The sequence below is a fragment of the Sciurus vulgaris genome, assembly GCF_902686455.1.
Source record: "Sciurus vulgaris genome assembly, chromosome: X".
Classification (NCBI taxonomy): Eukaryota; Metazoa; Chordata; class Mammalia; order Rodentia; family Sciuridae; genus Sciurus; species Sciurus vulgaris.
Window position 1 is genome coordinate 132353279 of NC_136471.1, and position 18352 is coordinate 132371630.

At 44.3% G+C, this 18352-nt stretch overlaps 2 protein-coding genes and 1 long non-coding RNA gene across 7 annotated transcripts in view; 2 read left to right on the plus strand and 1 right to left on the minus strand.

The window, feature by feature from the left end:
• LOC306650885 overlaps positions 1-2761 on the plus strand; it is a 461164-nt gene extending 458403 nt beyond the window's left edge. The window contains exon 2 of the long non-coding RNA XR_013761056.1: positions 513-2761. This is a non-coding gene — a long non-coding RNA (uncharacterized lncRNA). The remainder of the gene's footprint in view (positions 1-512) is intronic.
• Positions 1-10464, minus strand: part of SHROOM2 (shroom family member 2) — a 125899-nt gene extending 115435 nt beyond the window's left edge. For both annotated transcript variants that reach the window (XM_079123124.1, XM_079123123.1), the window contains exon 1: positions 10121-10464. In XM_079123124.1, coding sequence (XP_078979250.1) covers positions 10121-10285 — 165 coding nt within the window. In that variant the 5' untranslated portion in view covers positions 10286-10464. The remainder of the gene's footprint in view (positions 1-10120) is intronic.
• A 2696-nt stretch (positions 10465-13160) lies between these two features.
• Positions 13161-18352, plus strand: part of GPR143 (G protein-coupled receptor 143) — a 62589-nt gene continuing 57397 nt past the window's right edge. For 3 of the 4 annotated variants that reach the window (XM_079123232.1, XM_079123233.1, XM_079123234.1), the window contains exon 1: positions 13161-16112. The gene's annotated coding sequence lies outside the window, so the exon portion shown is untranslated. The remainder of the gene's footprint in view (positions 16113-18352) is intronic. The other variant, XM_079123235.1, reaches the window with a different exon arrangement.

Below are 18352 nucleotides of genomic sequence, written 5' to 3' on the forward strand. Positions count from 1 at the left end.
GTCACCTCCTCTGTCATTCAGGAACCTATGCTGATAAGACAAGGTGGAGTATAAAATGGTAGGCATCGCTTCCTTTTGCACTCCCCTGGGTAAAACCTTGACATGGCCACACCTAGCTGCAAGAGATGCAGTACACGGAAACTAACACATGCCCCCTAGGAAGGGAAGATATGAACTTTGGCAGAGCAGCATCTCTGCACACCTGTGGGTCCAGATCAGCACCCTGAAAGATTTTCTACTGCCAAAGCGTGAAAGACTGAAGAAATATAGTCTGTTGCCACAGGCATGTTTAATGTTCATCTTTCCCACTGCTTTCACTTCCCCAAAATCACCTTTTAAAAATGTTAAGCTAGGTTGCAGTGGTCACACCTGTAATCACAGTGGCTCAGGAGGCGGAGGCAGGAATCGAGAATTCAAAGCCAAACTCAGCAAAAGTGAGGCACTAAGCAACTCAGTGAGACCCTGTCTCTAAATAAAATACAAAATAGGGCTGGGGGTGTGGCTCTCCTGAGTTCAATCCCCGTTACCCCTCCCCTCCCACGCACAAAAATGTTATTCTTACCAGACACAGTGGCCCATGCCTATAATCCCATTGACTGGGGTCATTGAGGTAAGAGGATCTCAAGTTCAATGCCAGCCTCAGCAACTTAGCAAGACTGTGTCTTAAAATAAATAATAAAAAGGGTTGGGGATAAAGCTCAGTAGCAAAGTGCTCCTGGGTACAATCCCTAGTGTACACACACACACACACACACACACACACACACACACACAAAATCCTATTATTCTGTATATCACATCATCTAAAAAAATCAGAAATATTACAATAAAAGAAGAAACTTCTTTTTTTAATGATTTAAGTTTTGGAAGGAGAAGAAATAATCACTGTTAGTGGGCTATATATAGCATAGACAATATTCTGGAGTTGGCAGTAGATGCATCTTGTAAATAAATGCATTCCTACAAACCCATACTAAACAGTAAAAATCAGAAAATCATATGCTGTTCAAAAACTAGTTCTGAATCTGTCTATACTAAATGGATGGTTCAATGAATTTACTTTTTTAAACTAGTGTTCCAAATACTTCCTTAACCCATGGCCCCCGCCCCCACCAGTGGTTCTATGGATTGAACCCAGAGGTACTTTACCACTGAACTATATCCCCAATCCTTGCCAAGTTACCCAGCTGGGCTTAAGCTTGCAATTCTCCTGCCACCACCTCTGCAATCACTGAAATTACCAGTGTGCACCATCAAACACAGCCAAGTTTCCCAAATTCTTAATAAATCAGGATTCATTAGGGAAAAGGAGGGAGGAAAAAAAGGAACTCAAATTTATTACAGCTCATTTTACACACTGCCTCACTTAATCCTCATGATAATACAATAAAACAGAAATGATTCTAGTTTGGTGGACTGAAGGATTAAAGATCAGATAAGCCTAGGGACCAAATGCAAGATCCAGCCGCAGATACAAGGAAGCACTGCCACTAATTACTACTGGTGACCTTCCCTCTAAACTGGAACCACTCTGGTGAGAGCAGTGGGCAGAGATAGGCACTCTCACTCAGCTGAGCAAGGAAAGATTCCCTCCACTGGCAGACTTCCCATCGCCTCTCAATATGCTCTGTATTAGAAATTGATTAGGTAGAGAAAAGGTTACTATCTGATAAGGAAAGGACATGGCCAGTCCAGAAGGAAATGATCTGAAGCCATGGTTGTAGAGGAGTCCACAGAAGAGCCTCACCAGATTACTTGCCCACATGCACAAAGCCTCCATTATTTTGGGCAACATACTCTTCAATCCTAGTAGATGGCCAAGGAGCACCAGATATTTGAAGGGAAAACTACTATCAGGAAAGAGAGAAGCCCAAGCAAACAATAAAGGTAGAGTTCATAAATAGACTTCATGTGGAAAGAGAACTTTGTAGAAACCAGCTTAATATTTCTTAAAAAGTTTTTAGCTGTAGATGGACACAATACCTTTATCTGACTTATTTATTTTTATGTGGTGCTGAGAATTGAACCCAGTGCCTCGCACATGCTAGGCAAGTGCTCTACCACTGAGCTACAACCCCGGCCCCCAAACCAGTTTACTATTATCAGAGAAATTAAAGAACCAGAAAACAAGATCAGTACCATATAAAAAAGGAACATCCAAGAAACAAAATTTGGAATGTGGAAGAAAAAGAGTATGTACATTTAAGACTCAATGGAAGGATTAGAAAATGAGGTCTTACAAATTCTCACACGAAGAACAAAAGTACAAAGAAATAAAAAATAAGTTTAGAGCCAATCCAAAGGATGGATACACAGAAAGATCTGATGTCCCTCTAGCAATACCATGCATCAGCAGAGAAAAGAGACCACCTTCAGAGTGCTGAGGGACAACTGTCTCTAACTGAGACTTTACCAAACCATCAAACTTCTCAAGATAAAATTATGACATTTGCTGACAGTGAAGGTCTCAAAAGATGATACACTCTGTATTTGAACATAAGAGATGTTTCATGATTGGGAGAGATTTGGGAGGTCAATCAATGATAAGTACACAGGAAAATAAGCAAAGAAAAAGTAACACTAATCCTAGCAACTGCAAAATCTTGTGCAGGAAAAATAATTGTTAAGTATGTATCCCCAGGCTCAAGAGTGATAGCATTTGTAATCAAAGCAAATTACACTCTATTTATGTATGATCTATAAAATGTATAAATGCATTCTACTGTCATGTACAACTAATGAGAATAAAATTAAATTTAAATATATATATATAGATATATGTCTATATCTATATCTATATATATATATATATGATTAGGAATGTAGTTCCATGCCAGAACACTTGCCAAGTAGCATAGGTGAGACTCTGGATTGGAGTCCCAGCACTATAAAATAAAAAATTAACTGAAAAGAAAGCTATAAAATCTTTGGGGTTTAACTCATTTGTAGAGTGCTTCCCTGGTGAACACAAGGCCCTGGGTTAGACCCCTAGACTGGCAAAAACAGAACAATGTCAACAATGAATACTGTTAACCCACTGCTCCTCTGAGAGGGCAATTTTGCCCCCAGGGGAGAACTGGCAATATCTGGAGATAAGTTTGGCTGTCACAGTGGGGGGTGGAGAGGTGTGACTGGCATCACGTGGGAGGAGGCCAGGGGAGGCTGCTACATATCTTGACATGCACAAGACTGTCCCACAACTGAGAATTATTTGGGCCAAAATATCAGTAGCGCTAAGGTTGAAAAATCCTCTTCCAACCAAAATTATGGTGTGATTACATTGGGAGTGAGGGAGGTGGGAGGTTAAAAAAAAGAAAAAGAAAAAAAAAAAAAAAAAAGAAATGTGGCTGGGAGAAGGCAGGCTGGCCACGGGGGAGTGTGGGGGAAGTCTAAATCCTAACCTCCCAGAGCGGGAAGAACAAACCAACAACAAAAGTGGCAGCTATACACAATGCAAACCCAGTATTTAAGGATAGAAGCGGCTGTGGCTGTGCCAGAAGACATGGTTTAAACAGTTTCAATAGCTGTCTCTAGGGAAGGGAACTGCTGGTATGTAACAACCCCTGAAGAGTCATTTGATTTATTTACTCTGTGCAAGAGCCACTTTGATAGATTTGAAAACAAACCCCTAAAAAGATACATTTTTGACACTTTGTCTCCATTCTTCCTTCAAGTAAGTAAAAATGTTGCCTTTCAAGGGCACACAATCTCCCCTGCCTGGTTTCTCCTTGACCTTCAGGATTTGCCATTAATCTGAAAATCTTATTTACCCTTGGCCAAAAGAAAGCGAACCTGTACCCTTCCTAGCCAATCCAGAACACTGTTTTTCTGCCATCTTCATACAACAGAGGCAGTTATCATCACTTGCAACTTAATACTTAGGGATTTTTAAAAATGTTACCTTTGCTTTGCAATTCAGAAAACCTAGCTTTAAGGTTCAACTACATGAGATTAGTTTTCCGGGTAGTTTTTTGTTTTTGCAGTGGTGGGGATGGAATCCAGGGTCTCACACATGCTAAACAAGTGTATACCACTGACTAAACCCCCAGTCCCAATTATTTTTTAATGATGAATGCTCTTCCTTCCACTCAAACACATTACTCCAAAGAGAAAACTGCATTCATTCATACCCATAAAAGAAGCAGGCTCCATCTGTTACAGAACAATGCAAATTTTTTGATCCAACAAAGTACCAGGAAAATAATTCCTTCAAACTACACCCTCCTTGTATCAGAGGCTGGCAGTGTGTTGTTTGTTTTGTTTGTTTGAGGTGGAGCTAGGGATAAAAGCCCCACACATGCTAGGCAAGTACCCTACCACTGAGCTACATCCCCAGTCACCAACAATTTTTTTTTTTTTTTTTTTTTTAAGGCTTAAAAGAGTACATGGAGGGCTGGGGATATAGCTCAGTTGATAGAATACTTGCCTCGTAAGCACGAGGCCCTGGGTTCAATCCCCAGTGCCACCAAAAAAAAAAAGAGTACACGGAATCCGGAGTTCTTTCAAAATCCTTGTTGCAAGTTAGTTTTTAGTTCACCTATGTAGGAAAAGCTGTGGCTTGTAGAAACCTGCAGAATGTCTGCTCAAAGTGTTGCCCTACTCCTACCTAGTATTTGAAAGTAAAAGACAACCTGAATAAAAAGACTATTCAGCCTTTATACCCTAAAATTATCTTGTAGAATCTCTCTACAAACCTGGTGTAGAAAAGAAGAAAAGTTCCTCAGAGTCCAAAGCTTTCCTCCCCTGCCCCTAAGAGCTTGGCCACGAATCCAGGTTTATTTGCATGCTGACAGAAAACAATTTTGGCAAGGAGACAAGCCCAAACTGCATTTCTTTACATTAAAAAAAAAAAAAAAAAAAAAAATCAAAACAGCCCTCCTGAAGTGAGGAGCCCAGTTTCTTCAGCCATGAAAAATAAAGACAGTTAAGAAACCCTAGCTCATTATGACAAAGTGAAAACTCCTGTTTGTTATTCCACATTTAGCTCTCAGGCAAACTAGTTTTTTGTTTTCTTTTTTCCCCCCCCAGAGGTAAATGTTAGGACATGTTAAGAAATATTCATAACTGGGCCATGAAGACCAAATTCAGCATGGTACAGAAGTGTGATGCATAGCTTAAGTTTATAGCTTTTCATAATACACGAAGCCTTTGGATTTATAGGTGTGAGTCAAGTACATTAATGTCTCAAAGAGGAAGAATCCTCCACCAGTTGAACCTCAAAGCCTCCAGCTACCAGACCTTGGAATAGGACTTTAAAAGGCAGTTTGCCTGGCTCCCCACCCCCCTGTCCAAAACATCTCTGGAGGAACAAGGATTAGAATTCAGCAGGGCCAAGTTAATTTGCAGGCTGGGAAAGGGTAATAAAGATATATTTGAAAGCCACTTGGCAAGGCAGGTCTCCCAACTGAAAAGGTCTTTCAGCACAGGAAAGAAAACTCACCTCATGTTTTTTAAGCATACTATTAATTCTCAAGTACAAATGAGCCTTTAGAATTACACTCATCCTAATAACTCGAGAAAACACTGTGACTGCCATCAGACAGGGACTGTGTTTTACAATTCCAAAGACCTACTGTGACCACAGCACCAGGGTGTGCCAATGCAGAGGGTCCCAAACCCTCACCCAACCATTTCTCAGACACCCATAAAAGCAGCAGCTTCTCCTGATGCAAATCATGAATTGTAGGTAAACAAAGAAGTTGACCAAAATCTACAAAACTTAGATCCATCAGTTCCAGATCTACTGCTGAATTCAATGGGCCCTCTTTTTTTAAAACATTAGCTGATATTTAAAAAATAACTTGGCTCTTAAGAACAAATATAACATAAAGGGTGGCTGCTCTGACCTCCCCAGTCCCCAGGTCAGTGGTGACTCTGATTCAGCTGGCCCCCTAAATTGGAGCCCCCTTATCAAATCACTGTAATGTAGGGGCTTGGGACCTCTCGTCCCCACCCATCACTATCTATCCTTCTGAGTCCTCTGCCATCTTGGACTCCATCTAGTGCTTTACATAGGACACGGTGTACACTCCACCAAATGTGCCCTGATTCAGCCTTGAATGCTCACAACGGAAAGGATATATAATGTTCTGTCTCACATCCAACAAAATGCTCTATCTGAAGCACTGAGAGGGCGAGTCAGGTGGTGGGGAACCTATGGAAATCCTTCCCCATCCAAGACCCCTCTGTTACCAAAGGCAACCTGAAAAGTAATGGGTTCCCAAGGGAGCCACCAGAGGAGGGACTAGGTCAGGTCCAAATGAATGTCTTCTTCACGGGTTCTGGCATTCTTAGTGGGGGGGGGGGGGGGAAACTCCAAGAAATGATGAATGGGGGGGGGCTGGGCCTTCATTCCTTCCTCCTTAACAAACATTCCTGAGGCAGCAGGGGGCCTACTGACACCCAGCTGGTGTGTTTAATGTTTCCTAAAGAATAGTATCCCCCCCACCCCCAAATGCCTGTTGGGAATTCAGGCCAGGCCATTCGGGTGAATTTTATTAAGTCAGCACCCTCTACTCCCACATTGAAGTTTTCTGTTGGCTGAACTGATGAGGAAAGAAATATGCAAAACTAGCAGGACTGGAGAGCTCCACTGAATCAGCTTACACAGGCCCTGAGACAGGGTCCTGAAATACTAGCAATTCTCTGCTGGCTCTTAGAACAGGGACATTATGCCAGCTCGCTCTCTGCACAAGGAGCAAGGGAAAAAATGGGCTTTCATTTTTTTTTTTTTTTTTTTTTTTTTTTTTTTGCTAACAACAGGAAGATTTCAAGATGCATATGCTGCCACGGTCAGGAGAGGTCCTCGTCTCTGCTGCTTTCAGGCATGCACCTCAAACTCCATAAATATTAAGCTTCCAGGATGTCCTTTAACTTTATACTAGACCCAGAGAAAAGTCAGACCTTACCCAGGCCACTCTGAACGACCATAAAATGCAGCACTGGGGAGTCCCAGTTGCTAGTTCCTTTTTCTGGCTATGAAAATGCAGATGAAGCAAGTATCTGTTTGCATTTTACTATGTAAATAACTCCTTTCTCAGGGCCAATACTTGGAAAGAAAATAGCCCTCCACACAAACAGTGGAAATGCCAGGGGCCTCCAAACACACCACCCTCAAAGCCAGTGTCTGCAAAAAGAATTAAATAAAAGAGAAGACATTTTAAGAGGAAAGGTGACACACCATTTACCCAACAAAGTGATTCACAACTGGGTTAACATTTGGCAATGTCTGGGGACATATCTGGTAGTCACACCTGGGAGAGGCACCAATGGTATCCAGCAAGTAGAGGCCAGGGAAGCTGCGGAAAGGTCCCCACAACAGAGAATGATTCAGCACAGAATATCAACAGTGCCAAGGTTGAAAAATTGTCACCTAACGAATGTCACCATGTTATTTATTCAACATGACATTACCAAGAAATTCCAGATGCAGCAAGTAGATAGCACTGATTGGAGGGGAAGGAGGAATGAAGATTCAGGATCCTTCCCAGTACTCCCCAGGTTTGTGACCTCAGGGTGCACCATTTAATCTCTCTTGGCCTCAGCTGTTTCAACTATTAAAATGGGCTAATGAAACTCCTGCATCTGAAGCTCAGTACTGAACCAGCCTGTTCTTAACATCCCTTTCAGTCTCTTGCTCTCCATGCTGCTGGGGATCAAACCCAGGACCTTGCACATACTCGGCAAGAGTCTAACCCCTGTTCCTTCCAGTTCTAGAATGTGCACGCCTATGGAACTTTCGAATGACACCCCCATAATCATAAAAAGAATGTGTCCTCCTGCTGTTGGATCAAGCTACTCTCAATTCAGAGTTGGCTAAATAGAAAATAATTGTGCAATATCCCAGGGCTGTAATATGTAACGATTTAATTACAAAGTATCTTTTTTAAGTGCAGAAGAACTACTTGAAAAATTATTCTTTAATGATTCCTGATGACTTTTTCAGTAGTCACTGGGAAGATTCAAAGTTTGGATTAATTTAAATTCTGGTGGTAGAATAACTTTCCCCAGTCTCCAACACAACAGTCTGTTTCCACTGTTTAAGTGGACAAAAATGGACCCATTTTCCTTCACCCTTTTAAATGTGACAGTTAATTACCAGCTGTCAGGCTATGCACAAGCATCACCAATGATCTTAATCCAGGAGAAAAGACAGATATGTGAAATATTGCTGATGCTATGCAACAGAACATGTGGTTAATGTACATGCATGCACATGAGCTGGGGTGCAACAGTATGTGTGTGCATGTCTATTTGCATATAAACTTATGGAAATAAGGGACAAATGCCCCCAGCTTTTCTGAATCCCCTCCATTCTAAGTAACAAAAACCACAATTTTCCAGTCACATTGGAGCATGTGTAAAAGTAAAGTGGAGCTGGGAATGTAGTTCAGTGGTAGAGTGTTTAGCATTGCTGGGCTTGACCAGCAAAATCTTTCAATTTCTGGAAACAGGAAAAACCAGGAGGCTACTAAGAATGCAGAATTTTTAGAAATTGGAGTATCTGATATCCCTCTCTCCAACTTTTGATGAAACAGTGAATTTTAGAGTTAAAGTAACCTTCTTCTTACACTGTGCAGGGACAAAACACGAGACTTCATATCGAATAGTATTTTACAACTTATTCCATCTGCTATAAAGACAGAATTTTTAATTTTTTAAAATTCAGGGTTTTTTTTAAAAGAAATACATGAAATACTGAAGGTCTGTGTTATTTACCCGACATCTTTTCAACTGCTGCCATCAGAAATGACTTCTAAAACTTTATTTTAAAAGCACAGGCTAATGAGCTTTAAGAAATATTCAGAAGCATACCCTGGCTGGGCAGGGTATACACTCTGCCCACTGATTTTTCAAAGAATTCAATTTGATAAAGGGTTACAAGCTCATTAAATTTATAATAACGGACAACCTCTTTCCTGGATTCAACATAAATTCAGTGCACAACTAAGCAAGTGTCCCCTTCAAGTCTCCAGTTTTGTAATTATGAGAGGACCTGGGGGTGTAGCTCAGTGGTGGAACACTTGCCTAGTCTGAGGAAGACCCACAGGTTCAACGTCCCCAGTCCCGAGAGAGACGGGGAGAGAGAAAGTACAGAATAAAGACGTTCGGCATCACGTTTGTTGTTCGGACAACAAAGCCATCCCACTTCCCTAATTCATTACCAGGCGGGTGGGTTAGGAGTCACTTAATTTCTTCCTGCTGTGGTGAGGGAGGAAAGCAGAGAAAACCACTCGGTCACCTTCAAAAGCTTCTAGTAGCCAGGAATATTTACATTTTAAAGGGAACTTTGTCCCTAAGAATGGCTGGGCTCAGCCCGTCTCAAAGAAACTGACCACCAGACACTTTCAACTAGAAGAAAACAGAGAGACTGGTTTGCCGTTTGTTTTTACAGGTTTATCCAGACTTGGATGGTAAGTTTCAAGATTAATTTTGTTTTGAGACAAGAGAATTCCAGTCCTAAAGCAACCCTCCCCCAACACATGCATATTCCAGCTGACACACATTAGTAATTTCTTCAAGTCCTACTTTCATAAGCACGAAGAAAAGTTTCTGTAAGTTTCTGCAGGTATCCAGTGCGCAAGGCTGTAGGTCTGGAAGCTGAAAGTCAATAAATATTGATGTGCTGATGGAAATCGAGAAGCTGGGCTGGCGGCAGCTGCCAGTCTGGGTTTCATAGTGATAACGGATGCAGGTCCGAGAGGTGCAGAACCAGCAACCCTAGAGAAGCAAACAGGTGGGGACGATTCTGTCCACCCCCTGGCTCCTAGGAATGTTCCTCCCCTCACCCCCGGGCAGCCCCGCAGGTAGAGGTCGCTCTCTGGAGAGACCGGGAGTCACAGGGGACTCTACCAGGCCCTTTCCCGGAGGGGGAGGGGAAGGGGATCCGGAACCGGAGCCATTTAAACTCTCAGCGGCGCCTGAAGCCTCCGCAAAGCGGCGGAGGAGAAGCCGGAACCACACACCTATGTCAGCCCGGGTGCCCAAATCTCTGCAGGTGACTCGAGTAATCGCGCGCTTCGGAACCGAGGACCGCCCCCTCCGGTACCTGTACCCCCACCCCCGACAATCCCTAAGCGTCGCGGCCACCTCAGGACTGTCACCGCGCGGGCCGCCTTACCTTGGTGATGACCAGCGGCTCGCCGTGCTCACGGCCGCCCTTCAGGGTGAAGCCCCACGGCGCGCCGCCGCTAAGCTGCACCTCCACCAGGCGCCCGCCGTCGGCCGCCCGCGCCTCGGCCTCCGCCAGGCGCTCGGGCCGCGTACGGAGCTCGGCGCTCTCCATGGCGCTGGGCGCGGGGTGCTCAGCCCCCCGGGCCAGCTCGGCCCGCACCCATGCACTCTAGGGAGCCCCAACCGGCCAGGGACAAGAGAGGCTCCGGGCGCCCTCGCCGCAGCCCGCCACTAGCTAACTTGCACTGCAACTTGGGAGGAAAGTGCCGGCCGGCCCTGGAGGGAGCCGGGAGGGCGGGCGCGCGGCGCGCGGGGGAGGGGTGGGCGGGGAGGGGGCGGGAGGGGCGGGGCAGGCGCTCTCGGGAGCTCGCGCCGTACGGCCGGGCCGGGGGCGGGGCGCGCGCGCTCGGGGGCTCCAGCCCGGGGCCCCGGGGGTTGGAGGGGGCGGGATCCGGGGCGCGCTCGGGGCCCGCGCGGGCGAGGCGCACCGGGTAGGGGCGCGCGCGCAAGGACTTTACACCCTCCCGCTTAGGATCCCGTTGGAAAGGGCACTCGCAGGGAATCGGCCGAGCAGGAGCGAGGAGCTCACGCTCCAGGTCAGAGCGGCGAGCAAGGACCCAGGAGGCTAGAGTGGCTGCCTGAGGTCCTGCCCTTCCTCCCGCGCGAGTGCCTGGCAGCGCTTTGAGGCTCAGGGCGAGTCAGCCCGCCGCTCTGGATGTCCGGCCGCAGCAGGTGAGGCGACGGAAGCGCCCGCGTGCCGCGGGGCGGAGCGCGGCGGTGGCCAGAGTCCCGGTCTTTCCTTCTTAGAGCACGCAGCCCTCCGGGCACCCCCGCCTTTGTTGCGACTGGTCCCAGGAGGCCGCACAGGTGAGGGCGGAAGCATGGCAGGAGGCCCTCCTGCGTACCCGCACTGTTCCGGTGCGGCCATGGCTTGGCCCCAGCCGCGGGACATTAGGACGGCCTGTCCTTCCAGCTCTCCGTGCGTACGGCCGCTCTCCTACCTCGGGCCGCAACACCCGAGAGACTCGAGGGGGCGACCCCGCACCCTGGGCAGAGCGCGGGTCTCGCCTCAAAGCTCTGACCCTACAGGAGGTGTCCCGAAAGCCCCAACTGAAGGAGGATTCTCGACCTGTTCCGGTGAGGGCCTTCCCAACCTCCCACAAGTTCCCTCGTGTGGCGCCAGCCAACATAATGAATGGCTTCATGTTGGCTCTTTCTATTGTCATAGTTCAGGAAGTTTTTCCATTCAAGCCTTGCTTTTATCTTTCATAGAATTGTGCCTCGAGTTCTTAATGTCTACAAAGGGGCAGTGGTGGTCTGGATTTAATGGAAGTTTGTAGATAGCTCTGCTCCTTTTCAGTTTCCATGAAATTCCAACCCACATTAAAAATATCTGCACTGATAGGTATTTGCATGCTTTGCAAAAAGGTTTTTTTTCCCCCATTGCTATTTGTATGTGTAGCCGGACGCTGGTGAACACCTGTTTTCCTCAAAGCGGCTCCATCAGGCACTGTTAGCAGGTGAAGATGCTGGGAGCTGATGGAAAAGACAAGCTGGGAATCCACTGGACCAAGAGTCAGGAATCCCTGGGTCTTAAGGCTCTGCCACTGAAACCGGACTGAGGAATTTCACCTCTGGTCTGAGTTTCTTCAGAGGTCATAGGAGGGATTTACACTCCGTGGGCTGCATTCTATGATCATTTCATGTCTCATTCAGACAATTGAATTAAAGAGTCCATACTCCATCGGTGGTGCCTCTCATGGCTTTTGGCACGTGATTACTGTCCCATAAATAACTTCTACACTGCTGGGGCCAGAATGCCTGTAGTTAGAATAATGAGGTGATTTTTTTCTTTTAAATGTAGACTTGTAGAACTAATCCCAAGTGTTATTGGGTTTTATTTATTTTTATTGCAGGTGTGTGTACATGCTGCAAATTGAACTCAGGTACTCACAGCATGCTAGGCAAGCTCTCTACCACTGAACCCAAACCCCCAAGCATATCTTGGCTGTGATATGATTACATGAATTTACACAAAACTAAATACATGAAGGAGTGCATGTGAAAGTGGGAAATCTAAATAAACTTGGTGGATTGTTTTAACGTCAATATCCAAATTATAATGTTGTGCCATAGTTTTATAAGACATTACCATTGGGAGAGGCAGGTGAAGGGCACATAGAATCTTCTTGTGTCATTTTTTCAAATTACATATGAATTGACCTGTCCGAATGGCAGTCAACAAGAATACAAACAAGTGCTGGAGAGGATGTGGGGAAAAAAAGAACACTTCACATTTGTTTATGGGACTATAAATTAGTATAGTCAGTATGGAAATCAGTATGAAAGTTCCTCAAAAGACTAGGCATGGAACCATCATATGACTCAGCTATACCACGCCTGGGTGTCTATCCTAAATAATTAAGCCAGTGTGTGGCACATGCCTGCAACCCAGTGGCTTAGGAGGCAGGAAGATCAAGAGTTCAAAGCCAGCCTCAGCAACTTAATGAGACCCTGTCTCTAAATAAAATATTAAAAAGGGTTGGGGCTGGGCTCAGTGGTTCAGCAACCCCAGGTTCAATCCCTAGTACCAATCGATGAAATAAAAAAGACATCATAACAGAGCAATACATGCACAACCATGTTTATAGCAGCACAATTCACAATAGCCAAACTATGGAACCAGCCTAGGTATCCATCAGCAGATGAATGAATAAAGAAAATGTGATCTACATACATAATGGACTCTTATTCAGTCATAAAGCAAATGAAATCATGTCATTTGCAGGAAAATAGATGGAACTTGAGACCATTACAGTAAGTGAAATAAGCCAAAGTCAGAAGGTCAAGGGTTCTATGTTTTCTGTCATATATGGAAGCCAGAGAAGAATAAGGAAAAGAAAGTGGGATGCGGCAGGGGATGATCACATGAAAAGCAAAGGAAATCGGTAGACTAGAGGAAGGGGGTCAGGAGTGGGAGGTGGGGAGGGAGTGGGGAGTGCTGGAGAGGGATATCATCCAAATTACATCATTGCATTGTATGCATGTACTCATATGAACAAATCCAACCATTATGTACAACTACGATACACCAATAAAAAAGGGGGAAAAGAGAAAAAATTACATGTGGATCTACAATTATCTCAAAGAGTTTAAGAAGTGGATAGATGGATATGACAAAAAGATAAAAGACAATGTTTACGTGCCTAGTGTGCTCTTTGGAGTTTGCACAAGACCTCTTGTCCCCAAAGGGCTTGCTCTCCTTTCCCCATCCCTACCCCCAAAGCCAGTTTTGACTTAAATCTCAACCTGCCACTGAAATCCAGATCATAGATACACTACAAAGCAGAAACAGTGATTTTGTTGTTGCCTTAAATCCATCATTATTGTATGCAGCCCCAAAATCCTTTTTAACATTTATGTTCACTATGTAATTCTCAGGTTACCAACTGGCACTTGAAAGGGTCATACTCTCTTCAATTTGTTTCTTAAAACAGGTGCAAGTTTATAGTCACTTCATTAAACATCATTTTGCTGAAGTCTTTTTTCTTTTAATCCTCACATTAGGTATCCCTCCAGTTTAGCATTATTTGTATATTTATAAGGTTGCTGTCTGTATTTACATTAATATGCAAAAGAGACTGAACCAAGACTTGTATGACTTGATGTGAGACAGATGCCCTCTCAGAATCATAAATTCTTTGTTCGATATCCTTGAGGTTACATAGTTGAGCACATCTGTCCCTACTGTCATCACATCCAGATTCTGTATCCTATTTCTTACATCATCACCAACCACTGTCAAACATCTTGTGACTGAAAGGCCTTACCACAGTTTATCAGCCTTGCATCCCCTTGGGAAGAATTCAGTATGACATTAAACTAGTGTGGATCACTGAGAACTCACAACTTGGCTGGAATTTGCAGAGGTAGAATATGTTTGTCAGAATCTGTCTTGACTCCTTTTGGAAAGCTGGAGGCATACTTCGTTTGTCTGTTGCTTCTCCTTGAACTTTCAGCCTCATTGCTCAGGAAACATTAGAACAATCAGAGAGTGTTGTGGATCTGCAGAGAGCACAAGCCCAGAGAACCTACATTGAGGGATGTGGAGAAGAAGAGAGGGAAGAGAGGTGAAACAGAAGGTAATGCTACTTTGGCTTTGTCAACAGTGAATGAGTCAATGAATAAAAAGGCCACTCGCTTCCAGAGAATCAATAGCTAATCTGTATGAAATGGAGCTCAAATTATTTGTTTTATTCTAAGAAGAAAAGAGACTTACACTCATTACAAAATATGTTAAAGGATGGAATTCCAAATTTTTACTTTTACCTTTCAGATTAGCGGGTAAATCAATTAGTAGGGTCAGACTCTCCATAAATCCTTTCAATATGGTAATTTTTTAAAGGTAAGGGAATGGCAGCAATTCACAATAGCCAACTTACAGAACCAGCCTAGGTGCCTGTCAACAGACAAATGGATAAGGAAAATGTGGTATGCATATACAATGGAGTTCTACTCAATCATAGAGAAGAATGAAATTATGTCATTTGCTGGTCAGTGGATGAAAGTGGAGATCATCATGCTAAGTGAAATAAGCCAGACTCAGAAAGTCAAAACTTGAATACCGAATGAAGTTGGAGGGGATGGGGTTGGGGGAGTGTGGAAAGCTGTTCTTATTTAGCAGAATCAGACTAGATTGAGCCATGGGATGCAGAGGCCTGGCTTCTAGGAACTGCTGGGAAGTATGTGGTACTGCGTGGGAGTAGTTCCCTGTCTCCTGGAATTTTCCTCCTAAGAGAATGGCTTCCCTAACTCCACCCTATCCTGTCCGTCACAGAAGAAGCTCCTCCCAGGCCTGGCCCCGTTACCTGTATGTTATAAATAAAAGAGAGTTGGGTGAATTGTTGTAAGAGGCCAGAGCTGGTATGGCCAGACATGTCATGCCCCCTCTCATTTGAAATGAGTATTGGCTCTTGTATGTTTATTGAGTAGATAAATTTTGGGGGTTATAGAAAAACTACTAACCTCTTCCTCTGGCAGTTAAACTTTTCTCCTCCACACAGGATATGGCAGAGAGGACCTCCACAGAGGACCTCTCGTGAAAATAAAAGAGAGACCAATAGAGTAGAGACAGGGTTAAGGAGAAGAGGGCGTGGGGAAGTACTGGGGTATGAAATTACATAATTATGCCATTTACATATATAAACATGAGTCCCATTTGTATATATGATTCTAATGTACTAAGTAAAATCATAACAACAGCCAAGCACAGTGGTGCAGGCCTGTAAGCCTGCAATCCCAGCAGCTAGGAGGACAAGACAGGAGAATCACAAGTTCAAAGCCAGCTTCAGCAAAGTGAGGTGCTAAGCAACTCAGTGAGACCCTGTCTGTAAATAAAAGACAAAATAGGGCTGGGGGGGTGGCACCATGGTTGAGTGCCCCTGAGTTCAATCCCAAGTACCCCCCACAAAAAATAATAAGAGAGATCAATAGAGTGCAGCAAACTGATCAGGGGGAAGGAAGGGGGAAAAAGAAGCTGCTGGGGAATGAGATTGGTCAAATTATGTGCATGTACAAATATAATGAATCTCACTACTATGCATAAGTGTAAAGCACCAATCAAAATATTAAAAAAAAAAAAAAAAAAGCAAGAGGGTGTAGCTCAAAGGAGGTATAGTGAATGCTTAGCATGAGGCTCCCAGTTCGCTAAAAATGGTAACTATCATTCAAAGAATGCCTACTATGTGCCAGGTGAGAGAGATGAATGGATTTAGGTCCTTTCAGCAAACATGCCTGCTGTATTTATTACACCATTTTACACAGGTTATCCAAAGGAGTCGGATAACTTGCCTGAGGTTATTGAGTCCAGGTCTCCATTGAAAGAAAATTCTACTCATGGGGAAAAGCACCTATGGCAGAGAGAGGTTTGCACTGAGTGGGTATGTATGATACATGAATTATATGTCAGTAATGCTGGGGTTTGTTTTCATACTGGGGATTGAACCCACTGAGCTACATACCCAGACTTTTTTATTTTCAGAGGTCTCACCAAGTTGGCCAGGCAGGCCTCAAACTCGGCGATCCTCCTTCCCCAGCCTCGCAAATCGCTGGGATTACAGGTGTGCCCATGGAACCCAATAATAAAGCCATTTAAAAGAAGAAGAAAAACCGGGTGTGGTGGTTTATTCCTGTAATCCCAGCACCTGGAAAGCTGAGGCAAGAGGATCTCAAGTTCAAAGCCAGCCTCAGCAACTTAGTAAGACCCAGTCTCCAAATTAAAAGATAAATAAAAGTAAGGGGAGGGCTGAGGGTGTAGCTTAGTGTTATTGGGTTAAATTCCCAGTACCAGCAAAAAAATAAAAAAAGATTTTACAATAATTCAAACTGGCCAGGTTTTCTTTCTGGCAACTAGGAATAAATAAGTAGTGAATGGATTGATAGATAGATCAACTGATCTACATTATGCAATAAGTAATAATGATGTAATGTAAATATATAGATACATATCAATACATTTTTAAAATCAAGAGTAACTAAAAAAGTGTAGTATTTGCCTGGAGCCATGGTTAAAAAAAAAAAAATTTATATTTTAAGATACAGTTTTAGAAAGAATTCATTGATTTGGGCAGCTCATGGTGGAGTAAATGTTTAGCATGTGCAAGGCCCTCGTTCTGGGAAAAAAATAACAAGGCCAGTGAGTTAGGTTTCCTAAGCACTTCTTACTTGCCCAGTAAGGGGGAAAGGGTTCCAAGGAATGTAAAAGATGCAGGAAATATGAAAATTAGCTCTAGTTGTGAGGGAAAAAATTAATGAAATTCACATGAAAAATTACAGCACAATTAAGTGCTAAAGAGCTTCTAACTACAAATGTCAGAAGGAGAGAAATGAAAGTGAAGAGAAGAAAAAAGTAATAATAGCCAGGTGCGGTGACTCACACTTGTAATTTCAGCAGCTCAGGAGGTTGAGACAGGAGGATCTCAAGTTCAAAGCCAGCCTCAGCAATATTGAGATGCTAAGCAACTCAATGAGACCCTCTCTCTAAATAAAATGCAAAATAGGGCTGGGGATGTTGCTCAGTGGTCAAGTGCCCCTGAGTTCAATCCCCAGTACATGTGCCCCCCCCCCCCAATAATAATATAAGTCATCAGTGACATCTTTTCTTTTTCATCTTGCATTGTGGAAAATATAAATGGACACAAAAGTAGAACTCTTGTTTCACCCATCAACCACTTTCCCCCCTGAAATGTCTCAAGGCACATTTAAGCCATAATGACCAAATGGAGATTGAGAGGAAGTCGAGTAAGGGTTCAGCAGGTTGGGACCCAGCAGTGAAGACTGCATGTTGACAGGCAAGTCCTTCATGGGAATGTTGAAAAGCTCAGGAATGGAAAGCAGAAGTCTTTGTGGGGATGGAAGGTCCCTGACAATGTTGAAGTCAGGTTGTGAAAGACTGTCCTCTAATTGTAGTTCCCAACCCCCATTTATCTGAAGGATGGACCTTGAGATTGTGGAGGGATGATAGCCGCTGCTGGTAAGGACGGGGATGAAGGTATAACTCACTGTGATGGCCAAAGTCAGGGAGGACAAGATGACTGGTAGAGGAACTGAAGGACCACAGAAAGAGGAATCATCTACATGGACATTGGAATAGTCAAGATTTATCATGAACTGGAACAAGGTAGTGTATGCCTGTCCTCCAGCTACTTGGGAGGCTGAGGCAGGAGGATGGGAAGTTTGAGGACAGTCTGGGAACTTAGTGAGACCCTGTCTCAAAATAAGAAGGGCTAGAGGTGTAGCTCAGAGGTAGAGCATCCCTGAGTTCTATCCCCAGTACCACCAAAGAAATTATCACCAGATGGCACTAACTGCTGCAGGGAACGAAGGGGAGTGACTTGGCTGTCTTCCGGGAAGGCATGAGCCCAGAACATAGCAGTTTCAAGCCACAGGTTTTTAGAAGGAGGGAAAGAGTTGGTCTGGAAGGGCTGGTGGGAGCCTGGAGGTTGTCTTCCCTACCCTCTATGGTAGCCTGGCAGGATGGAAGGAGAAATGAGCCTGCACCCAGGACTGAGGCACAGGAAGAGCCCTGGGCAGGGCCAGGCCTCCATCAGAGCCAGCTGGATCAGGGAACATTTGGAGAGGAGGTTGCAGACTGAGGGTTTTGCTGGTGCTTAAGGGTTTC